Genomic DNA, 26,509 nt, shown 5'->3' with positions numbered 1-26,509 from the left:
ATCTATGATTCTACGATTCCAAGGCACATGGACACAATAGCAACGAATAAGAAACCAAGTAAATTACTTCGGTTCATTACAGCTGCATTGAGAGACACCAGCAATCAAACGGTTACAGAAGATATTCCAAGTGGAATTTCCAAAAATATATCAAGGTGCTCCACAGTGAGGACACATTTTCCAAATGCCAGTTTATGTTTATCTGGAAATGTGATCCCCCCTCCTTTCCTGAGCTTCACTAAGCTAATAGGAACTGAGGCATGCTCCTAGGGCAAGTTCTGCCTCTGCTCCAGCCGCCACAATGGCACCAGAGATGAAGCGAGGACAGAATCAAAGCCCAGCTCCTGTGAGAGACACAGCAGCAAAAGGGAAATGGCAACAAATTCTAATTGTTCCTTTTGTCACATGAAAGTACAGATGAAAGACTCACAAATCCAGTTTAGAAGCAGTCTGTTGACTCAGTTTTTTCTCATTGCTGGAGAATTACCTTCTTTAATCTTAACAGTCTTTAGATAATTTATACATTGGGAATTGGCTTTGATATTATACAGATTACCTGCATATACTTTCTCTCCCTACTGGCAGTCACACTGGGAGAGTTTTCCTTCACCCATCTTTCCCCCCCCCCTCAAACAAGGAAGAATAATTTCTAAACTGTCATTTCAAAGTATTTTCTAGCCTAAACTAGTTACTGATTTTCCCGAGTTTACTTGCTCATGAGTGGTTTACAGATTCCTTATGCATAACTGTATATACACAGTAAAACCTTAAAAAATAAATTAGCTTTTAATTGTATGAAGCTGCAAGCAGATAAACCTGGCAACAAAGGACCTCCTACATACTTCCATCCACCATGACTCAGAGATGGAGAAAACCCTAATACAACACTTTCTGGTGCAAGACAAATGGATTAGATGTGAACAGCACAAAATAAAACAATTTACCCTCCCCCTTTTCAGGGTTAAATTGCATAAAGAACAAATAGTGGTCTCACAAAAAAAATAAAAAATAATAAAAATAATCAAAGCTAATCAAAGCTGCTCTGTAATACGGAGTCTGAGGCACTAAAGAATTTTCACAGACATTTTATAAAGGCGATTTTCACAGGGAGCGATTACACTTCTATACCACTTCTTCAGAGGCTTCTTCCGCCACCCCAGGACAACCTGCCAAAGTTTTTGCTTTGAAGAAGCCAACACAAAACTACAGCACCAAGTTTAAGATTGCTACTTAGAAAATTGTACTGAGAGTTTGCTTCTGATCAAAAATGTATGCTTCTAAGCACATATAAATACAAAAATACAATGCAATAGTTAACTTCAATATAAATTTCAGTAAGAAAATCCAATTATTACGGTTTAGCAATTTGCAGAATAGCATTTGCAACTTCACTCATCCAGAAAAGATTGAAGATGAATTTCTTCCCTTGCCAGAGAAAATACCGAGAAATAAAATTAAACATTTCTATGTTGAATTAAATTGAGTTTGAGGTTGAATCGATAGCTATTTCAAATTAGACCTGACACTGATTCAAATCTTCAAGTTGCCCATTACCAACTCGGGTAATCAAGGGACATTCCTTGGTAGACAACACTAGATGCAACAGGATGCAAGTTACACTGTTAGTGCGACAGTGGCATTAGGACTCGGACATAGTGCTTCATTACAGCACATGGGAGGGGGGTTTGCGATCTCCTCATGAGACACCTCGTTCCTTCCCAGTGACTCCCCAGAGGTCAGGACTTTCCATTAGGTCTATCCTAAACCTTCCTGTTTGGAAGAAGAACCTGACAAGTAACAGACACTTTATTTCACAAAGCTGTAAAGGTAATTTCTCATTCGCCAGCAACCAACACAGCTTTCCTTGTCTTCCTGCAACTGAAAATAAAACTATTTTTAAGAAATCTAACATTTTTCTTTCTGGAAAAAGATGTCCATCTTACAAACCCAAGTACTGTGGTTGCAGTGTAGCTTGCGATTGTACTGTGCCTGCAGTGTAAACCCAAGAATTAGCTCACAGTCATAAAACTTCATCAGAAGCAAAGTCATAAAATATTTCAGGGTCTTTGTTCATCTGCTAATGTGAGGAAAAGAAAAAAAAAATTCCCTCAGATATTTTTTCCACTGAAATATGTGTTTATTACGTAGACTCTTATGACACCTATGCTCCCTTCATTGACCACAGCACTGCTTTGATCATTTGGAGGCACAACAACAGCAACAATCCCAAACAGTGAGAGCCCTGCTACTATCTGCCACTGGGGGATAGAGTACCATGCTCTAGAGGACAGCAAGGAGGACTGACAAGCATCTTTGATCTTCACTCCAAGTTTGCACACTGAAGACTAACTCCCAGAAGTACATGTAAACTGCTGTGCAGGCAGCAGCAACCTTGGCAAGGCAAGCGAAACCTGCACACCCACAACAGGAAAATGGGAGAAAATCGTCTGCAGGAGGAAAAAAGGCAGTGAGGAACAAAGAGTGAGAAGGAATGAAGACGGCCAGAAAAGGAAAAAAATGGGAATGGATTGATTCACACACACATAAATATAACTTTATATATAAGTATATATGTATATATATTTTTATATAGATTACATAATATATAGAAAAATAATATAAAGATAAATGTATAATGCATATACATACGCATATACATGTTATACATATACATACATACGTATATATACATATATAAAATATACATATACAACCCATAACAATGAAAAAGCTACCTTGACAGTGTACTACATCCCTTCCACAGTGCTCTCCCAGCTGGCTTTGCCAATAATTGTACTGCAGCATAACTGAAGAGTCAATGAGTAGAATGAGAAATTACTCCAAGACTCTTCTTTTTCTTGGGCTGTTTGTTTCTCATCAGAATTCTTACGTATATTTGTAGGCATTCATTTGCTAAATGGACATCATATTATAACACAAATCTAAATAATTACCACAGAGATATAAAGGTAGTAGGGAATCTCAACAGGAGATGATATTTTGCATTTAGGGTCAAACCACAGTTGGAATTCACAAAACCTTCTAAACACAGGAATAATGGGAAAGCTGAGGTTTTATTTTCATTGAAGACATATAATTTTCTGCTTTAAGCCTACACTTAATACCACCGGGAGCAAGAAGAAATCATGAAGAAAAACACAGTCAGCCGCTTTTCCAACATCTCCAAACAGCTGATGGAGGGGAGTTGCTGCATTCATCAGGGCCCCCTGGTGCAAGACAAAGAGGAGAAACTGTGCTCAGGACTGCTGCCAGTGGATGCGAGCCCTGCACAGCCCTGATGCACAGGAACCTTTCTCAGCTTGCACCAGCTGGAACGGAGACTGCAACTTAGCAGCACGGCAAACACTCAGAGAGATGCAAAAACATCACTTACACGCAGCAAAATGTTGACATGAGATAGGTACAACAGAAAGGTCAAGTCATGTCAGAAGTTAATTAGTCCTGTATAAATGCCCTTCATTCCTTTAATCTCCCAGCACCATTACAGAAATGAAGGACAGCTTGGCCCTTTCCCAGGTTTTGCACAACCTGCCAACATCTGAGCAGCAACACAGAGCTCCTCGAGGCTGATGCTGATCTTTAAGGTCCCTTCCAACTCTGCCATTCTCTGATGATTCTGTCCTTTCAGTAAAGTATACAATATATTCCTTTTCATCTAGAAAATGCAGCAGACAGATTTCTCTCTGTATTAAATGGCTCATCTCCCTCAGACTGATCAGAACTGCCCATGAAGTTGATCATCATAATGGTTCCTTCAGTACACACTGTGCTTCCAACAGCTCCTTTCCAACAGGGGAAAGGAGGATGCTGTCCAGAATGGACTGAATTACAAATGATCACCTTGTGGAGAAGCATCACCTCTGCTGCTTGTGAACAGGGTTTGTTGGTAAAGTAGTGCCTCTGCTTCTTTTATTTGCAGGCATTTACAAATAAATTCCAGTAAATACTGCTCCTGAGAGACAGGAGGAAATTCTCTGGCTGAAAACAACATATATGACAGAGCTAGGCTTTCTGTTTTTTTAAAGTACTGTGACTTGGTACAGGGTAATTGATAGTCTTCAGAATCCCCATTTAAATGGAAATAAACACATTTATTTGGACTTTCATATCACATATATGTGCAAACACAAGCCCGCTGCAGTGACTGCAAAAACTGATCTGTAAATTCCATTAAAAAAAAATCAGTGGACTTAGTGAAACACTCCCTCCCCCCTCTCCAGCCCCAAGCTATCCCACAGTCTCAAAGTCACCACATGAACACCAGCCTTTACTCAAAAAATAATGAAAGCTACTAGACTTAAAACCAACACCCTCTCCCCACAGAAAACCCCAACCACAAACCCCCCTTCAGAATTTATATTGCTGCAAAACGTTTTGAAAGATGTTCTATAAAATTCTGATTATTCCAGAAATGTCTATTGATAAAGCTAGAAGAAAACAACATCCTGCAGGTACTTTTAGTATTAGCAGCATTTTCTCTTTATCAGCAGTAAATGCCCATTTTTAAAAGCTGACAGCACAGTTGTGAACATTTATAAACTAGACATTTATGTTTATATCTTTTTAAAACTTTAGAAATAAAAGTTTTCCCTGAAGAAAAAAAATATTTAAATTATTCCAGGTGATAGGACACACCAGAGGGCATTTTGTTTTGTGTTGCAATGCAAACCAATAGCTCTAGTTGACAATTCTTTAGCTGTTCACAAAATAAACTGCACAGGATAATAACACTTGTGATGTAGGAACTTTTCCCTAAGAAAGGTTGCATTAGAAGCCAAATCTAGAACCACTCAAACCTATTGAATTCTTCAATAGGTTCCTTAGGCTCATAGAGTCCTAGAATGGTTTGGGTTGGAAGGGAACATAAAGACTGTAGAATTCCACGCCCCCTGCCACAGGCAGGGACACCTTCCACTAGACCAAGTTGCTCAAAGCCCCATCCAACCTGGCCTTGAACAGGCCTTGGGTTGGGGCAGCCACAGCTTCTCTGGGCAGCCTGTGCCAGGGCCTTACCACCCTCACAGTGAAGAACTTCTTCTTTATATCCAATCTAAATCTCACCTCTTTTTGCTTAGGCAACCACTGCTAATAACAGCCATTAATTCAAGACAACCTTTGTGCCTTGGAGGAAGGCTGGAGGTGGGCTCAGCAGATGGCACCAAGACACGCCGTCCCCCAGGGACTCACCCATCCAGTCTCACATCAGGCAAACTCCGATTCAGGGCAATCAAGTCACTGGCCATAAGGTTAAACTGATTGATTTTAAACAGCTCTTTCATCTTCTCCTGGTCATCCTTTGGAATGAGCACAGCCTTTCCCATCTCTCCAGGTCCTTCTTGGTTTCGAGAAATAACAGCTATAACACAAAATAGCAAAAGCCAACTTTTAGGATGTGGGCATCAGTCCAAACAAACAAACAAACAGAAAAAAAAAACCCAACACAATTTTCTCTATGCTCCACAAGAGGTTTTATCTCTATCTGGACTTAAATTTATATCCAGTTCTTTTCTAAGATGATTAAATCCCCCAGATTTGTTCCCTTGCTGCTTTTGGTTGTAATCTCGATGATTGTTCTTGTGAGATTTACATCAGGATTACAGAGCATAGCACTAGATTCTCCGTGAGATTCTGCAGGTAGAAAAGGTTTGGCAAACACTTTTATAGCTATGGAAAATCTTTGAAGAACATGTAAATTAGACTAATTCTAACCAACTTGGTTTACTTTTTATTTTGGTTTAACTACCAGGCATGTGACTGCACAACCCCATTCCTGTAAGTAAATAAATAAACTAATCTTCAGTGACAAAAAAAAATAATCCATCCTGAAAAATACAGCACCCACATCCTAGCTGAGTATCTTTTACATATTATTGACTAGTTAGGAAAAATATTTGTACAGTCAATTAGAAACTTTAAGGAAAATTATGGTATCATCTCATACAAGCCCACAAAAACGAGCGAGATACAGAGTGCCTTTCTAGGAAACAGCCTATGAAAAGAAAGGAAAAATCCCACGTACAAATAATTATAATTGTTCTAAAGCAAAAGCTGTAGGCAAAGGAAGACAGAGTCATCATGTTTCCTTCTCCCACTTCACCATGCAGCTTCCCCCCAACTACTTACTACCAAGATGCTTCTTCAAACAACAGAACAAGAAATACCTGAATTTTTAAATAATTTACATTCACACTTTCAATCAGTCTCTTAACTGAGGCTGATTAATTAACATTGATTAATTAGTCTTCAGTGATGACTGGTGCTTGCTGCTCTCACGAATAAACTGAACTGAGCCCTCCTGTGTCTACAGCCTGGCAGAGGGTGGCTCCCATGCCCGGGCTGTGCTGGGCTGTAACCAACGCTCACGGTGACCTTCAAGCAGTGCACTTCTGCACCATATGCCAACACTAGCATATTATCTTAACAAAGGGATCTTGGTTTTATTTTTCTGCCATCACATTAATTTTTCATCATCTCAAAATTACTCTGAGAAATTTGATGCTCAATATCCTGAAACACTGTTACTTATGAAGGCTTCTCCCTAGCTGAAGAATAATCTTTTTACAATAACAACAACAAAAAAAAAACCTAAGAGGATAAACCCTTTTCTAAAAAATGCACAGGTAAGTGACTTTTTAAGGAAGAATCTGTTCCTTTTACAAACACATCAGACATCAGGGCTTGGTAGAACCTAGCAGAAATTTACATAAAAGGCTTTTTAAAAATAAATATTACAGACTCCAGACACAGAAATTTTGTTTCTGCAGTTCTAGATTATGCTTCAGTTGAGCAAAGAACATTTTACAGTATTACCTGATATATTTTTTTTATCCTTCCCTTTGATCAGAAGAAGCACCTTTGTATGCTGCCACAGGAAGAAATTTTAGCTGTGATTATACAAGAAGATGAAGCTGTGATCAGACAGACACATAAACCTAAAATGTGGTGACTCTGAAGCCCTCTGAACCCAGTCTGATTTCCAACGGACAATAATCTCAGGGGTTAAAGTCCACTGGGGTCTGCAGCATCCACCCAGGAGCTAAACAGGCTGTGACATGGTCACCAAATGCATGCTCTTGATGCTCTCAGGTACATTTTTCCACAATGGGGTCAATCCCAAGCACAAATAGAGGCTGGGTGAAGACTGGAGTAAAAGCCGCGTTGAGAACAGCTTGGGGGTGGAAGTTGTCAAGACCCAGCCATGCGCATTTGCAGCCCAGAAAGCCAACCATGTCCTGGGCTGCATCCCCAGCAGCATGACCAGCAAGTTAAGAGAGGGGATTATACCCCTTTACTCTGCCCTCATGAGACTCCACCAGCCGTACTGCACCCCGCTATGGAGCCCACAACATAAGAAGGATATGGATGTGTTGGAGCGAGTCCAGAGGAGGCTACGGAGACGCTTCAAGGGCTGGATCACCCCTCATATGGAGACAGGCTGAGAGCGCTGGGCTTGTGCAGCCTGGAGAAGAGAAGGCTCCAGGGAGACCTTAGAGCAGCTTCCAGTGCCTAAAGGGGCCAACAAGATATCTGGAGATATCTAACCCTAACCCTAGTGTCTAGAGGAAAGTGTCCCAGCCTGTGGCAGGAGGGTTGGAACTAAGTGATATTTAAGGTCTCTTCTGACCCAAACCATTCTCTGGTTCTGTAACTCTACATCTGAGCAGAGCCTGCTGATTCCTCTTTACCTGTCTCAGGGAAAGGAATTTGTGACTACATTGCTCTATATGACCCCTGACTGGCAGAATTTTCTCTTAGAGAATATATATCTCAGTCAAATGCCACCAGAAAGAAAGATCAAGAAGAATCTAGCCATGCTGTGTGTGCTTTTAACTGCTTCTTCACACGATGATGGACCTCATCCAAAGAACTGCTTGGGAACCTGTACTGCACTCATACACAGACAATGATACATTATATACACTATTAAATTCCCCTCAGAACATTTTATAAGGAATATTTATTTAACGTGTAAAATGATCATAAAATATCTGGGATTAATGGTTGGTAATTAATCTCTGCTATATCATCACTTCCTGGAGAAACGATGAGACTCCTCAAAGGCTGCAATTTGAAGAGCTGGTCCCTCAAGCTGCAAATGTTGTTTATGGAAATAAATTCTGTCTCCTTTTTGCTGGAAGAGGCAGAGGACACAAATTTATCTGAACAGTAGGTTGGAGCAGGCAAAAAAGAGGCAGCCTGACTGCTGAAACCGCGGGAAAATGGGCAAGAGGAACAGAAACACAGCATAACAGGAAAGGAAGGAGTTTCTCAACATAGGGATGAATGTCTCCAAAGCAGAAAAAGTGCAATGAGAAGGTGAAGTAAGTTTGTCCTTGTCGTGTCCTTCAGGGTGATAATCTTTTGGAAGAGGAATTCTTTGTTCTCTGCCTCTGAAGCTGTATATACGGGTCTGTACTAGCTCCAAGGACTTCACAGACCCTACCCAGACCACCAGGATCGCCTCCTTAGCACTGCACATGCAGCGTTTGCCTGCCCAGGCAGGGAGCCATATGGATCATGTTCTGAGTGACCCATTGCAGCCCCTGAAGGGCAGAGTAGGGCACCCTGGGAGAGAGGACACACCATCTCCTGCCATGACCTGCCACGTGGCATGAAAGCTGGAGGAGCATCACAAGGCACTCAAATACTTTGATACAGCAAGGAAGCATGCCAAAGTATTTTTCTTTTCTGCCGAAATACTGTGGGATTAGCTAAAAATACCTTAGTGACAATTTTCTCTTGCAGTAACCAGAAAATTTTCATTAAAACAAATTATTTAGGGTGAGGGGAAAAAAAAGCAACCCATTATTAGCATAGTCATTACAACAGTAAATTGCTGCTTCTCCTTGTCGTAAGCCAAGTAACAGAACTGTATCTCCCTGAAATGTGTGGAATACCAGCAGTGGAGGGGTTTACATTCTAAGCCCAAATACTAGAAAGACAGCTGCCGAGACATGTGGTTTCAGTGTAAACTCTCTAAATTCATTAGGAATCCCAGCTCATTCACAACATAACTTCACAGGGACTCAGTTTAAACTCAGTCTGAAACCTTGTTTATCCTGCTTGAAAGCATGAGTTACATATTCCTTCATCTGCAAAACTAATTTTCATTACAAGATTCTGTCATCTTCTATTGTTTACTAAGGTCCATCAAGACAGAATTTCAAAGAGATTTTCCTGTCCTGAAGTTTATTATAAAACTAACCAGAAATTTCCTTAACAGCCTTTCTACCCTCACAGTTTTATTCAGAGCAAAGTATTATCAGATTATATTTCAATCAGAGCTTAAACATGTCTGTGACAGAGAAACATATTTAATTTCACTATGTTTAAATGCAGCAACCTCAAATTATTAGATCTTTAGAGAAGACACAAATGGTTTATGAATTAACAATCACACACACACTGACATTTTCAGAGATGTAGCTCAAATCCATACCCAGGACCTTCTTGCAATCTCTCTCCCACATCTGAATAAACAACTTGTGAGCCCAGAGACTGTAAGAAACAGTGCTCAGCTGACTCATACCCGGGAGAGGAGAAGCATGCAGCAATCCAGCCATATTCAACTTAGGGAAAATAACACTTTCCATTTTCCAAGCAACATGTAATATATTAAAATGAGAACCATGTAAACATCAAAATACTCTAGGCGGCAGGAATATTTAGCAAATTAAGACCTCTTGCAAATATTTAATTTGACCAAGCTTTTCATAGAAAAATGTGGTTTTGCTAGCACTGAATAGATCTGAGAATCTAAATATGGTGTCAAAAGTTTTCTAACACCAGGTATGTCACCAAGGTTGGCTTTCTAAATGCACAAATCCACTATAAATATTTTTACCAAATGATCTGTTATATACCCAAAGCACACAAAACAATTTTACTGTTTTTCGAAATATTGATGCTGTCAGTTCACCACTATGTTCTGCTTTACCCTCTTCCTCCGAAGTACAATGTACTTAACTAGTACAGCATACTTCAAATCAAACTCTTCAGAATATTTTATGAAATACCAAATTTGTATTTGAGCTTCCATACCAAAATATATATGCAAAACATATGAACACCCACTTCTTCAATCAGAGAACATAAACATAGTACAAAATCTCTTCACCTAGAGGATAAAAAAAAATAGGTTTCTTAAGTATTCAGAATGTATGTATGATAAAGAAGGCAACAATCAGTGAATGCTGCCGCTGATTATGAATTACTGCACTGGTATCAGTGTTCGTAAACTACAAGCCCAAGCTACAAGTTCATTGCAAGCACAGCAAGCAATTGCCTTACAGAGTACATCTTTGAAAATATCACTTAGAACTTATCGTCCAAAACACCTTCTATATGCAGATTTCACACATCTTTTCAACAGCATTGTGAAGATCGTTGCCTCTCAACGACTTGGCAGGGAGCGACTCTGTCCCTCTGCAGTAGTAAAACACAAACAGGGGCTGTCCAGATGCTGTAAGAAATTAAACAAGTCCTTCATCTAAGAGAGGTCCAAGATTTTCCAGCCCCTGTTGCCTCCAGGTTCTTTCCCTGATGGAAACGGCTGATTAATCCCACAGAGAGCTGCATGTTCCCATGACGAGCAGCCCTTCCCAACCCAAACCCACAGGTAAGAGATAGTGCTGTCACCTTTCAAAGTAGTACTGGAGCTCACCTCCAGGCTAGCATTTTAAATACCTTGCAATTGTAATCGAGACCTGAAGGGGCACTTGGGACAGACACGATTCTTGAAGCCAGTGTGGAAGAAGAGATGTATTTAATTTTTCTATATAAAAATTACCTGGTTGTCAATCAATCGACTTATCAGCATGTCTGACCCATAAATACTTTGGGAGTGCTTCTGCTGCTGGTAAACTGAAAGTTTTAGTGAATATTAAAACCAAACAGGAAAAAAACTTGGACTCATCTGTTATTTGCTTTTCCTTTGTGATGAAAACCCCACCTCACCCTCCTTATCAGGCTTCCCTCTTGCTGGTACACTTGCACAATACGTCAGTACCATGCTTCACTCTCCTTTGATATTTCTGCCACAGTCTGTGATCTGGCCATGCTAATGGGTCTCCATGGGCTCTTGTTGGTATCTCACACCACTCCTCAGGACTTTGATTGAGATTTATTTACGGTACAATACCATCCTGAGGTTAAGGGACATAGGTGCCATCCACACTGTCTAATGCTGTACTTCACATTCTTTCTAAGCACTGGCTGTGGTTTTGACCATACAAACAGCAATAACCTCCTGAACTCTGCTGCCTTTAACTTGCTTTGCATGAGATCTTACCCAAAAATTACTGTTCAAGGCTTCCATTAACCAGCATATCTCAGCGATCACTCTGGTAGCACAGGAGGACCTGCAGTCTGAAAGCCTCATTATCCTGCTAGCAAAGTGCACCCAGGAGAGCTTCTCCTGCTAGTTCAGCTCACTAACACAATTTTGCACCAACTATAATGTAAATAAGATTCTCTCAAGCTTAGAAATCCTGAAATTAGGAAACCTGCCCATTTCCAGAAGGAAAAAGGAACCCTCTGTGTGTCCATGATGGGAGGATGATGGAGATGAGAGGGTATCAAATAGAGAGCAGCAGTGGGGGGATGATGGAGATAAAAGGGTATCAATCAGACAGCAGCACAGGTGGGATAAGGATTCAGGGAGCTGGAAAGCATCCCCACCCGCAGTATGGCCACCTGGAAACAGAGGTCCAACACAAGGTTCCAAACTAACCTCCACTGAGAGAGAGAGAGGACCTGTGAAAAAACAGTGAGGATTTATAGGCTGAAGTAACTGGGAAAACTATTTCTGTATACCAGGTTAATTCATTTTTTGAAAATGTAATTAGAATACCGTATTTTGATTTCTAACTTACTCAACTTTCTAATCTTGACCATATTCCCCTTCACAGAGTGAAATGAGTCTTAGTCTGTCTATAACAGCTTTCTGACATCTCTATAAACATGAATGGCTCATGAGGTATCTGTGAAATCTCTAAATATATTTTAGTCAATTTACAAAAAATATCTTAATCCTCAGCAACCATCAAAACTCATTAAGAATCTTTCCTGAATACTAGTTACTAAGTCAAGAAAGCAATTAATGTTCAGATACCTGAAATACTACCAGGGAAGGCTGAAGAATCAAAAATATTTTGAAACTGCACAGGTTCTGTTTTTCACAGATTTGTCCTTACCCGGTGGTCCTTTAGCTGAGGGGTGAGGGGGAAAGAGCAAAACCAATACCTGGAGAAGCCGCTGAGAGCTGATGACATCTACATGGCATTTCCTCAGTCTATTATAACCCCCATCAAAAGACGAGGTAGCCTGGGCTTTAGTAACCTGAGATCCTTCACCATGTGTGTGTTTAAGACAGAAACTATTTCAGTAATTTTGTCATTTTTCTACATGAGTAATTTACAGTCATAGCTCAAATAATTTGGGTACTAACATCAGAAATCCTTTTTGCCTTTCAGTATGTCTGGGCTTTGGGCAACACGTACTACAGATCTGAAAAACAACACTTTCATACACATGCAATTACATATGTACACACACATATACACACAGATACATACACACATCTTAAAGGGTAAGCAGTAAAGGATGGCTGTCTGCAAGTGTTATCAAATCAATCCCATTACTGCTGTCATGTGCATATGACAAATACACACCTCATTCCTTCTTTCCATGAAGACTGTATTAGCTCAATCTTCTAATATTAAAAATTCACACTGTGAAAACTTTAACAAAACAGAGACCTAGATTCCTCTTTTTCTCTGTAAATCACATTGATTAATGAACTCGAAATTGCAGTCCACTTGTCATCGTTTAAATGTAAGATGAAAGAAAGGAAATGAGAAAAGAATAGGGATGGAAGCAGATCTCAGAATATCAACTAAGCTTTGTCCCACACCATGGGACAAAATTAACCAGACTTAAAACATCCACAGCATATGGGGATTGCGGTTTTAGTTAAATCTTTGCTTTGAAACCTCTGAGGATAGAGTTTTTACAGCCTTTCAAGGAAACCTAGATGAAATCCAAGCAACAAAGTAAGTTACTGAATTACACTCGCACCTTGAAACACCTGAGGCATTAGAAGAATTTTAATGAAGTAACCACATAAAAACTGGAGAACTGATGCTCTTAAAGAGCTTTTCAGGGTTGAACATAGGTGGACAAAGTATGGGTGGGGAACTGAGCAAAGGGAAATCTTAGCTAAAGCCAGAGACTAAACAGCCCAAGGGAGTGAGGTGTCCACTGACCAGAACCAAGGTCTGTGCTGACAATGCAGGGCAGGCACTAAGGAAAAACTTGTTTGTGGAGTAATTTACAACAGAGCTATGAAAAACAATACCACCAGAACTGATTAGGTGGTCTGTCTTCAGGACTCTTCCAATTTTTTTACTATTATGATTCAGTAAACCAAACCCAAAATCTTTTCTTATTTTCTGTCCATGTGGGAAAGGCTTCAAATAAATCACAAGACAACAAATCCTTTCCTAGATCAGGACAAAGGTCTGTCTGGCATAGCATACTGTCTCAGAGCAACTGAGAGATCATGGCAGACGAGGTAAAACACAGGTTTTCAAATAATTCTTCCAGAGATTTCCCTTTGCTGAGGTGGGAGCTGCACCCAGACTGCTGTATTTGATAACTGCCATCAGCTTGTATGCTCCCTTTTAAAATCTATTTATCTTTTTGACAATGAACTGCATGAGTTAAGTCAGCACTGCTGGCAAAAAAAAACAACTAACAAACCCAGCCTCCTGTTTATTTGCTTTGGATTTGCTGTCTCACATTTTGTTTTTTACCTTGGGAGACATAGCGAATCCCTCATCAACCTTCTCTGCCTATTTATGCCTTTACAAATCCAGTTTATCCTTCTTTGCTCACTGCTTTTCCAAGCAGTAGAATTTATTTAATAATCTCCCTACAGGGAGGCCAAACAGTACCTGGAATCATCCTTGCCTGCCTTTTCTGAACCCCTCAATGAAATTGAGCTTAGCTTGAACTCAGCACCAAAAAAAAAAACAAACCAAACCAAACCGAAACAAACCCAAACCAACAACAAGCCCCAATGCTTTTGTCCTTCAGGGGCATGAATTCACATGCTGGTAGCAAAGCAACCATGGCTTCTTTAATTCGCAGCAGCATTCTTCTGTGATTATCTTTCGAGATCTTGAGAGCAGAGTAATCTACAATTCTCTGCAGAGTTCCACACCTTGTCACACTTGTGTAATTTCAGAGGGAGCTGTACACACTTCACACATTACAAAGGAGGCATCTGTATGCACCTCATGGTGCTTCACTTAACTCTATTTAAGAGTTGCAACTAAGGAGCAGTGATTCAGCAGTTCTGCTTGTTAACTTACTGAAGCAGATTTCAAATATTTTTGAAGAGTGCCTTTTGAGAAAAAAAAAAGCCCCCCCAAAAAAACATCTTTCAAAAATAGCTTTACCTCCAAGCACAAGAATTAACAGCTCATCTCTTCAATGACCATCCTGGTGCACATGGGGATAATGGAACTGACATGAAGCATGCCCACAAAGAATAAAAATGCTATTTTTCCAGCATTCTGCCTGCAGACATTTTTCAGCATCTGTCAGTGGAGATAGGCTTCCTTTGGAAATGAAAACAACCTCCTCACAAGGGCTTATTAAAAGTGCTGAGGTCTTTGGTGCAGTGGAGAATAGAAAGCACAAAATTCAAGATAAAGAAGGGGGGGGAGCAAAGCTCAATAGATTTCAAAGTATTCAATTTATTTAACAATTCAGTAGGCACTGCACAGGGACTGTTGCACAAATAAGCATGGCAACACTCCGAAGATTCCAAGGACTCATCATCTTTTTTTTTTTTTTTAGTTGTTTTTTCACCCCAAATGTTCATCTTCCTTCCTGTACTTCAACTGCAACACCCACACTTCAGTTTCAAGTACCAAACCACACTGCCGTTGTGCAGAGGTCCAGAAACTGTGGGCAGCTCTTACAAGGAGGCCACGGGATCTGTCCCCACAGAGCCGGATCTCCCCCAGCACACCAGCTACATTCCATTTCTCTGGGCTAAGCATGGATAGGAATGCCCCAAAAACCTTCTGGGTCTCTCCAGTGTCCCCCAACACCAAGCACAGCCATCACCTCATCCCATAAGGATGGGTATCCACAGCAGTGTCCCAGCAGTACTTTCATACCCTCAGTGACACAAAAGCAGCAGTGATGCTGATGGGCACAAACCAGAGCTTTTTGGTTTAACCATCGAGGACAATGCAAACACCTTGTAAGGTAGCTAAAGAGGTGTAAGCCACACACAATTACTCTCTGCCCAGTACACAAAGTCTTCTCAGACATCCCCACAGACAGAATGTAAATGGCTTACTGATAAATATATCCTAGCAAATGATGATTTGTCTCTAATCATGATGAAAATTTGAAAAATGTTATTTCATAAATACACTTTTGATGGAAACAGGGATGCATGAAGAGGTAGTAGCCCAGCTGAGACCTGGGCACCAGGGCAGTGCTTGCTTTCCTGCTGCTGCCTCCCTTCCCTGCAAGCCACTCATCTTTCCAGACGCCGGCTATGCATTATGCATTCCTACTTATCTCTGATTTATATTTTACTACAATACTAATATAAGGCATAAAAAAATCAATCATTCTTGTCTCATTCTCAGAGGAATCTTATAAAAACCTGTCTCTCCGGTACTGGATGCTCTCTTTAGCTAGGCAAACTGGCTAAATAAATACCCGCCAGACAATGGTCCTAACTTTAATGCACCCTGAGTGCAGCCTTGCTCCGCTGTCCCAGGCACCCATCAGGGGATGAAATGTGACAGTAAGCATTTCCTCCTTTCAGCAAGGAGGTGCTGTAGCTGCATTACATGCAGTTTTACACCATTCTGCAAATTCTAGGAGCTTTCTCCGGCTGCAGCCTGCTGGCTCAGGCCACTGGCTCCATGTTTCTTGGGGAAAACCAGAAGCCTGGCCGCAAACCTCAGTCACACTGTGTTTTCACATGGATGAGGTCTCAGTCTTAGCATAGCTATTCTCCCAAGGGCTCAGGGCTGGCTGTCAACAAGCTGCAGTTAAACTGGGCCAGAAACAACAGCGCAGCTGGAACTGGAGGAATAGGATGAGTCTATAGTAGAGGAAAGATGGGAAAAATTCCTCCACCTCCACCATACCACTGACTGGTCAGAGCTGCATCTGGACTTAGGTGGGTGTGACATCTGAAGGACTAGGTCAGAAGACGAATGAAACTCCATTGTTTAAAAGACAAGAGTGGTTTGTACTTCCTTATTGAATTTATGTATACATGGTGTACAATCTTATTTTGTAAATAACACTGATTTTGAATTACTAAAAATAATTTTGATAGAGTTTCACCCAGGAGAAGGGCAGCTTTTCAGCTGCAATTTGTAACTCATCAAGAATGTGGCAGAGCATTAAGTCGGGTGTTTGGGGATTTTTTGTTTGGGTTGTTTTGTTGGGATTTTGGGGGGGGGGGGTTTAGCTTGTTTTTTTTTTAATAACAAAAAGTTGTCATACAGTACTGACTTTCTTCAGGTATTGGTTCTGCTCTTTCCTCCTCACCTGTCAGTCAAGGTACCTCCGGGTAAGGACAAAACTGTGGAAAACAGAACCTGTGCAGTTTCAAAGTATTTCAGATTCTTCAACCTTCCCTGGAAGAGGAGTATTCCTTTAAGTATTTCAGATACCTAAACATTAATTTCTTTCTTGATTTAGTAACTAGTACACAGGGAAGATACTTAATGAGCTTTAAGGGCTGCTGAGGATCAAGACATTATCTGTAAATTCACTAAAATATATTTAGAGATTTCACAGATATCTCATGAGCCATTCATGTTTATAGAGCTGGCAGAAAGCTGTTAAAGACTCGTTTCATTCTGTGAAGGGGGATGTGGTCAAGATTAGAAAGTTGAGTAAGTTAGAAATCTAGAGTATGAATCAAAATATGGTATTCTAATTAAGTCCTTATAAAAGTGAATTAACCTGGTATACAGAAATAATTTTCCCAGTTATTTCAACCTATAAATCCTATAACTCTTCAGGGTTGCTCCTACTGCTAAACAAAATTGTAGGGCGAAAGATCATCTAAGGCATTGTTCTCAGCCATGTAACACTGCTCTTTGGTTATGAAGCAGAACGCAGCAAATCCTTGCTAGCAGGAGCTGCACTGGAGATAGTCCATGGGGCAGCCATTTCACCTGGGTAAAACATCCAGTCTCCTGCTAAATCCTGTACTGGGTACTAAATCCTGCTCTGGGATTTCAGTCTAGTTACTTGCATTAGCATTTCAATTCAAAGCACTATTTTTATTGATTATTTTACATTATTTCATTTTTTTTCCTTTAAATAAGCAGATGAATAGAATAACTACCTTTCCAATGGTTTTGCTTGAGCAATATATTAACAGCCATGTAGTTCAATCCAGAGAGCCCTGCCTCAACTGCTGCCAGCCACAGTGACACACAGCAGCGTTTACCCAAAACTCAGAAAAAGCCAGCATAAGCTTCCCTCTGAGTTTAGAAGGAAAAACAAGCTGAAGCTAAGGAACGGTCCTGACCCATCACCAAAACACATATCCAATTTCCCAGTCACCAGGACTAGTCCTGACATGGTGTGATACATCACAACCTCCATCACTGCTATTGCTCTATTTCTGCATAGATGACTACCTGAGTTGCAGTAACCTTTTACTAGCCTGCTACACAGAAGGCTGGCGGGGTTTGCAGGTGGGGTGTTTTTTGGCTGGTTTGGGTTTTTTAAACCTGAATCCTGAACAAATAATTCCTGGTTGCGTCTCCATAGCGGGTGTTAGATATTTTATCCCAAATAATTTGTTGCCATAAACTCTATACAGAAGCCAATAAACTGAAGGATCAATTTGCAGCCCTTTGCCATTTACATGATGTATCTCTGCTGTTCCGAACTATACACAGACTTACCTTAATGCAGAACATAAAGAATTCTAGTTTTAATTGCATGGTTGCAATAAATCCTGTAAAGTTGTCATAAACATCACTAAATAGATCATATACTTGACAGTATTTCTCAACATAAAAATTCCAGGATTCTGAAAAAATTAATGTTGCTTTCCAACACTAAAAGCATTGGAACTCATTGTAACTTCTGCCAACTACCTTGTCTAGCATTTCTGCAACACATGTTGTCTAGAGACATACCAGCCTACACTGACTGCTGCTGATAGCCTCAAGGCAGAATGCCTAGAGATGTTCAAAGAGGCCTGGAGCGAGAGTATAAACTGAACACCAGATTTTTTTTTAAATACCACTTAGGATGGATGTGAAGTCTACTTACGGATGTTGGCTGCCATTTCTAAGAGAGAAGATCTGAAAAGAGGCATCTTCTCATTAAAATTTCACCAACTCTTTTGAACATTCTTCATAAATTCCTACAAAGCCTACACACAGTTAAATGGCACAATCTAAAGTTAAAAGGTCTCCACAATTACTAGCCATGTTTATTACACTGCACTAATAGCAACTGCTAGATTTTGATAATTAAAAAAAATACCAAGTCTAATTAAATATCGTATTAGCTCAATGCAGTTCAGAACTGTAACTGTGCTGTTTAGCAAATCAGCTGTAACACACAGTTAAGAAACCACAGATACTGGGCTGAGCAAACTGTTTTCAAGGGGATAAAAACAATTAACCACTGTAGCCCATCCTCTTCCAATCTTACTGTACAATATCTAATCAATTAATAAACAGTATCTTTGTGATGATGAAAGGCTCGGATCTTTTTCAAAAAGAATACAGCACGTCCAGGTACTGCTTACTTTAATTTTCAACTACAATGGACTTCAGGACAAAACCAGAGAATGTAGAGATATGAAAGGCCTGAGATTAGGTAACCACTGGATCTCTGGAAAAGCTGGCGGAGGAAAGGCATTGTGAAAGCTTAGCCTCTGTAAAATCTCAATATTTATATTATCAGCCCTGAAAGAAGAAACTGTAAGTACAATACTACCAATTATGCTGCCAAATGGCTTTATTGTATATCTGTTTTGTAAGTAAACACTCTCTGCTCTGACACACCAGCCACACAAAGATGCTGCTTTGGTGTTGCAGCCATGCAGTGCAGTGCTCAGGGAACACATGTACCACACAGGTGACATCAACAGCACCAGTTTGCCTGTCCTGGTGTTAGACACAGGCAATGGTTATGATTCCATTAATCCAAAACATCTAGGTAATTTTTTCTACTTGCACTTTGCTACAAAAATAAAACTGAAAATGCATTAAGTAAGACAGAAAATCTGGCAATTTCTAATTGAAACAGGTTTCACAGAAACTTAGAGCAAGGCTTCAAGATCAGCAAAGAACAGAAGCAAGGTTCAGCCTACTCATTTGTCTCCTCCACTACAGGAAATAACATCCTGGACAAAAATACAAGAAAAATGAGAGGATTTATCCAGGAAGCATCTGTTTGGGAGCACTTTGGAGCAGCCTATCACTCCCTAAGCCACAGTGCTTGGACGCGACTGTCACGCATCAACAGCAGTGATGCTGCACTCTGTCACGTGTATCCCTTGTCCTGGGGGTCACCATGCTCCCAGGCATGGGGCAATAGAGGGATGAGCCCCAGCCTTGGAAGGCAAGGATGGAATGCATGTGCATCACCTGCTCATCTATCACCTTTACAGCTGTGTTTTATAAATGAATCCCAGGCTGGCACATACAGCGAGATGCGAGTCACCTCTCTGAAAATTATTAGAAGTGAGCAACAAGCCAGGAAAGACATAGTAGTATATCAATATTAATTTAACTATAATGGAAATATCTAACTGATGCTAAGTGCAAAGCAACCAAAGGCAACAGAAAGCATTTTGGGCCACATTTCAGAGGTCTGTGCTATTCAGCAAGAGACTCCCTTGTCTGGGGGCATCCTTCACAGGTGCCTCCTGCCCTCCATGGGCACTCCTTTCCCAAATACTCACAGTGCTGTAAATGGCATTGCCTACATAGCACAGAACTACTGCTTGTAGTTCTACCAGCCTGTAAAGATCTTTGTTGAACATACACAATATGTTCAACAAATATGTTGAACATACACAATACCTGTGTATGCAGGTCTGTGCCATTTTTTCCTGCAGCAATAATAGTTCTTTATTTTGAAAAATTCACCATTACAAATGAAACTAAAAATATTTAAGTAAAGGTAGAGTTACAAATGTAAGATTAACAGGGACAGGCAAAGCAGTCTTCTGCAAAACAAAATTACGCACTCAGTAACTGCATGAAATGAAAGTAAGAGGCATTTCATTTATTTTCATTCTTTTAAACCTTCCCTGACCCCACTTGGCTGTCATTCCAATATTTTAGAGTGGCCTATAAAGCCAAACCACAACTGACATTTAGTTTTTTCTATCTCAGCATTTTATCTGCTTTCATTAACAGGTGTGTTTTTTCCACATTTATGGAAAAAGAAGCATTTGATAGCTACCTGAACTTATTTACACAAATCTTGAGTAAATCTGTAGCAAAAGATTCTCCTTTGTTGCTGCTGTTGTCTGTTTTCCTGTAGGGCTGAACAGTTCAATGTTTTCAGTCAACCACACTGTACTTTCCACAAGGATAAAGATTTAAGATAAAAAAAAAAAACAAAAAACTTTAATTTTCTTATTTGTGAAAAGTTTTGCTAACAAACCCCCCAGTCCTGTGCCTGAACAGAGAGGGCTGCTGCCACCTGCTCACTCCCCATAGGCAACAGGAGCCTCCCTATCTTCAACCAACAGCAGATTTTGCCACCCCAAACCTGCTGAGGATTCCCAAACGCAATGTATCCTAGACATTAGAGGGTTCAGGAAAAGGGGAATAGGCAGGAGAGCCTCTGATGCCAGTGGGGCACCCTCTAGTGCCAGGGGGAGTGGAGCAGGGTGGAGGGTGGCAGGTTATCCCCCCCATGTTCCCAGATCATCCTTCCTTCACCGCCCTACCCAGGGGACCCGACTGCATCGATCAACAGGGGCCCTGAGGCACATCTGAGGAAGAGCAACTCAGTGTGTGCAAGTCTGTTTAGTTAGGAACACCAGTATTAATTGCTTTCAGGACAACCGCTACTTGAATTGGCACCCTGTGAGCTAGGAGCCAGGATGCATGCAGAGCACCGTACATTACCCTAATTGGTTTTTGGTACATGGCTTGACAGCTGATTTTGTCACATTTCAGCAGCATGCATCAATCACTTGTGCACAGAGGCTACATACTTCAGTCTAGCCCATAAAATGTTATTTCAGTGAAAGAAGAAAAGGAGGGAGATTGTATCTGAAGAGCCACTGCCTTGTGAGCAAGCTTTATTCTGCCTGAAAAACCCATCCTGCTTGCTAGCAAGGGGTAAGATTTCCATCTCCACAAGCACACATCTTAAAACAATGCATTTCCATACTAATTATTGCTATGTTCCACTTCTGGGATGGTTTTCTACAGGAAAAACAGTTTTATGAAGAATTTCATTTTGCAAAGACATCAGCTACATTTATGTATCTTTTTAACAAATACTGTGCTTTAGTAAGTGCAACAAAAATTAAAACCAAAACAAGAATTTTCTTCACCCAAAAGAATTATAGGTCAATTTCCATTATAAAAAAAAAAAAAAAACTACTGAAAAGTTTTACATTATTAAGAAAAATGCTTCCTGTCTAGACCTGTTGACCTAAATCACAATGTCTGCTTAGTTTTAAATCATCTTTTTATGACTAGCTTAAATTTACTAGCTTGTGGAGGCTGTAGTAAGTCCTGTGTTACCATGTCACAAATTACTGCAACTTATGATTTCCATCAAACATAAAGGGAAGATTGCCAGCTCCCAGAGAGAGCAGATCACAATGGTCTAGTAAGTGACAACTTTAAAATTTTACACTAAAGTTGGTCATTTCTAAACTTGCACCTCAGAGCTGAAAAAATAACTGTAAAATAATGAATAATAAGACAAATATGTACCAGTGATTTTTCATATTATAGTCAGTGACTGTGTTCATGTAACACAGAGTAACTGGCAGCTGGTTTTGTTCATTTGCAAAGTCAATCAACAAAGGAGAGTTTCTCAAGCAAGCCACAGTATTAATAAAAGAGTAAGTGAAGCAAGAAAGACCAACAGGTCGAGAAAGATGATTCTCTCCCTCTGCTCTGGTGAGACCCCACCTGCAGTACCGTGTTCAGCTCTTGGGCCCCCAACATAAGAAGGACATGGACCTGTTGGAGCAAGTCCAGAGGAGGCCACAGAGATGCTCCAAGGGCTGGAGCACTTGTCCTATGGAGACAGGGCTGAAAGAGCTACGCTTCTTCAGCCTGGAGAAGAGAAGGCTCCAGGGAGACCTTAGAGCAGCTTCCAGTGCCTAAAAGGGACAAGAAGAAAACTGGAGAGGAGCTTTTTACAAGGGCCTGTAAAAGGACAGGGCAAGGGTGAATGGGTTTAAACTGACAGAGACGGAGATTTAGATTAGATATAAGGAAGAAATTATTCATTGTGAGAGTGGTAAGGCACCGGCACAGGTTGCCCAGAGAAGCTGTGGCTGCCCCATCCCTGGCAGTGTTCAAGGCCAGGTTAGATGGGGCTATCAGAAACCTGGTCTAGTGGAAGGTGTCCCTGCCCATGAGAGGGGGTTGGAACTCTATGGTCTTTAGGTTCCCTTCCAATCCAAATCATTCTGAGGTTCTATTCTGTGAAAAGGATCCAGTGAAACCCCTGGGGGAAACAACTGGGTGGGCACATTTAGTAGTGACTGTCAGTATGCAAGTACATTTTGTTGCTACCATTGACAAGTTACAGATGCAAAGGGGGACTTTCCCATTCCTGTAATACCTCTGCTGGGAAGTGTTAGCACCCCTTGGCGCTTTCCCAACATCTTCACACCACAAACCCATGCACTGCACCCTGGCTGCAAGGTTGACACCAGTTCCCATCCCTCAGAGGAAGTCCATTACCTAGCACCATCCAGAACCACTTAGTGCATCTTTGGCACCTCTTCTGTAAGGCTGCCTCTAAACCCTGCTCAATCAGCTGGGAATACCCTGCTTTCATCCTCCAGAGCTCTGCTGCTTTTCCCTATCAAAGGGAGGCTGAATTCCAACAAAAGCAGTAAAGCAAGAGGAAAGTATGGATTTACCCAGGCTCTACAGCCCCCAAGGACATGCAATTCACCCCTACAGCCAGATCAGGCTTTGTGCAAAATTATACATTAGTCTAATTAGCCACTTCTTAGCAATAGGTAATGTCATCATGCACCAGGGTTTGGTAAGTAGCAAGGAAAATACAAAAGAGTTGGATATGAAAACAACCTCAAAAGAAATGATCTCATTTCTAATTAAAGGCAAGGAGAAATGCAAATTGATTCATAGCTGTGTTGTACAATTTTAGCATGGCTTACTATTCATAAAAATGGAGGGGAAACAAATGTAAAGACTAATAGAAACAGCTACAGAATTTGTAACTAACTCCAGAAGCAGCACAGGTGACTGTCAGACCTACAGGGAGGAGCACAGAGGAGTACAGAGCATTGCAGCCCTGCACTGCAGCCTCCTGCACCACTCCATGCCTGCACATCAGCCACCAAAGGGTGCAAGGCAGAACAGTGGGTGAACCACATTGTTTGAGGTGGTATAACCAGGATACCCCCTGAAGAACTGCTGTAGTCAGAAAACATCACCATCAATTCCCACTCATGAATTAATAATGAGATTAAGGGCCTGATATGAAATCACAAGTGGTTTGGTCTTAAATGACAACAGCATGATCTGCAGCATAATAGGTGCTTTCATAACTTGCAGGGTTTAAATTCTTTAGGTTTTATTATTTGCATCAAATTTTAAACACTAGCTTTCAGGCCACACACATCCATCTTAATCCTATTAGAAAAAGCTGTTTGAGGAAGAAAGGACCAGATTATCCTTTTCATAGCAGTAGCACATCCCATCATTGACTGACCTAATCCATAAATTCCCATCTACATACACCTACCAAATGACCAGTCTACACAGAAAGTGACAAGTGAAGTTCAGCCAATACAGATTACAATTTGAAGATGCGCAGGAAGGAAAAAGAAGAAGAAAGGGGAAAAAAACCACCATAAGACCGGAAAAAATAAGCAATCTGAGCTTAAACTGGGAAGTCTCCTAACAGCAAAATAACTGGAAAATTCATCATGAGTTAGCTTTCCAAACCCAAAGCAACCTACACTTGGAAGGGAAGCATCCACGTAACAGCTGCAGTAAAGAAAGTTTTACTTTATGGACAGGAAAATAATCAGATTTCAAAGAAAAGGTCTAGCAATCTCCCAATTAGTCCAATTTCCTGTGTGCAAATCACAGCCCCCACACATAACTCATTCAGTATAAAATCTGTATTGTGGCATCAAATCAAGACACTGTTTATAGCCTTGTTTACTCCTACTTAATTTGAGATTTCACATATTTACATGAATACTGCCTAGAATGCATTAGCTGGACCATGCAATGGAAAACCAGGGAAGTGCCATGCAATTGCTATGAAAACAAGCAGCAGAAGCAGAGGTTAGTTCTTCAGTCCTTCCTTGTGAGAAACCACTGAGCAACACCAGTATCAGGAATAACAGGAACTAACAAACCTGGCTGTAAGGCTGCAGCAATTAAAAAGGGATGACAATAACTGATTCTGAAGCTTGCTTGTTTTTTTTTAACCAGATTTCAGTCATCCCATGCAAAATATGCTAATGACAAAATTAGAGAAAAAGGTGATACTGCAGTGCCACATTAAAAATACCACACCTGCAAATCTACAGCAACGCATACACATACTGTGCATATACACACATACTCCATGTGCATATTTGGGTGTATTGTGTTAAACATATACAGTTAAAACATAAACCATGCAACTTTAAGGGGCGGGAACCCTAAGACTAAATCACATCATAAATGCAATTTAGGAAAAAATCATTGTAACATACATATTTGGGGGGGACAGACTCACCATCCATAAAGCAAACAATATCGCTTTTAAAGTCACTGAAAGACCAAAAGTGTACTGCATAATTGCAGAAATTGTTCTTTTACTCTTTCAGAAAGTGCTCACACTGCTTTTGTCGGGTTAAGCTGTAGATATTAAAAGGCATCATATATATATATATATATGTATGTGTGCAGGTGAATGTGTAACTCAGCTTTTATAAAATATATTTTTATTTACTTTCACCAACTTTTTTTCTAATTTATTATTTTTCCAAGATGGCATTTTTTAATTTAAACCAGGTTTTTTTTTGCTGTTCCAGTTAATGAGAAGACGCCCTGGATGTATGGTACCTCACGCCAGACGCCACAGAGCCAGACGATCTGCATCTCTGCACCAACTGCCCATTGCCAGTAAGATACATTTGCCGACAGAGCCAGTAATTCTTTCATGCCCAAAACTAATAATTCTTCCAAGAAACTACATACCGCATGCAAACACTGGATGGTTTAATTAAAGCATTTCATGCATTTTTAATCACTGAAATAGACTGGGGGGGGGGAGATAGAAAAAAAAAAAAGACTGTTTATATAAGATGAATTCAGCCAGGCTGATCACACATAGAGGATACCAGGGAAGATCAATACAGCTCTGTGTTTTTAAGAGCAGCTCACTATACAATAAACTGTACTTCATGGGCACATTCTTTTTCTTTAAATCAAGAGCTGCTAAAAAAAATATTGTATAAAACCCATTTTAAAACTAATTTAACATTAATATTGCACACCTAATACAGACATATTTTCTTTTTTACTATGTTTTATATTGAAAGCTTCATTTTCTGTGGAATATAATCTTTCCCAAAAAATGTTCCTGGATAAGAAAATAGCACAACTACAGATACGTAGCTGTAAACATACCAAGGTTTCTCGTTTAACTACAAACACACTGAGAAAGAAGCTTGCTTGAGTAATGAGAGTCAGAAGAACCGTAAGAGAAACAGCTTCAATTAAGTAAGAGCAATATCACAGCTAATGTCTTCCAACTTGCAACTTCAGTGGAAAACCAGGACTATAAAATAAAAATAATAATTAAAAAAAATCATAATTAAATTAGGCAGTATTTGTCTTGTCACTATTTCCCAGCTGAACCTATACAAAATGTTGAGAACCATTCTTTTTAACCCTACAAGAGTCCCATTCTCCCAATTCCTGACACACATTAATTGCTCTTGTGGAATCTGCACTACGAAGTCAGGAAATTCATTACACTAAGTAACACCTAGGATGAATGCACTCACATTGAAAACATGGTTATTCTAAAATTAGATTGCATTTTATCCCCTTTTCCTTTCCTGGAAGAGCAAAGTAGCACAAGGAAAACACCACCAGTCAGGAATGCTGTAGTTTCTCATTTAAATTATTCCAGAAGCAGTTTATTTGCTGCCAGAAAGGTTGGCAGCACAGCCCCTCAGCCAGCGGGAAATGCTGCAAACAAGAAGGAAACTTGCCATGAA

The 26,509-nt window shown here is 40.3% G+C and overlaps 1 protein-coding gene across 4 annotated transcripts in view; it reads right to left on the bottom strand.

Moving 5' to 3' along the window:
* Nucleotides 1-26,509, bottom strand: part of GALNT13 (polypeptide N-acetylgalactosaminyltransferase 13) — a 149,597-nt gene that overhangs the window by 79,041 nt on the left and 44,047 nt on the right. For all 4 annotated transcript variants that reach the window (XM_057415707.1, XM_057415709.1, XM_057415708.1 and 1 more), the window contains exon 4: nucleotides 5,209-5,377. In XM_057415707.1, the coding sequence (XP_057271690.1) occupies nucleotides 5,209-5,377 (169 nt within the window). The remainder of the gene's footprint in view (nucleotides 1-5,208; nucleotides 5,378-26,509) is intronic.

Source organism: Pezoporus wallicus, unplaced genomic scaffold (assembly GCF_028554395.1).
Source record: "Pezoporus wallicus isolate ANWC-B61680 ecotype Strahan unplaced genomic scaffold, APGP_CSIRO_Pwel_v1 contig_736, whole genome shotgun sequence".
In the NCBI taxonomy this organism is placed as follows: Eukaryota; Metazoa; Chordata; class Aves; order Psittaciformes; family Psittacidae; genus Pezoporus; species Pezoporus wallicus.
Note: the sequence above shows the minus strand (reverse complement) of the source record. Positions and strands in the feature narration are given on the sequence as shown.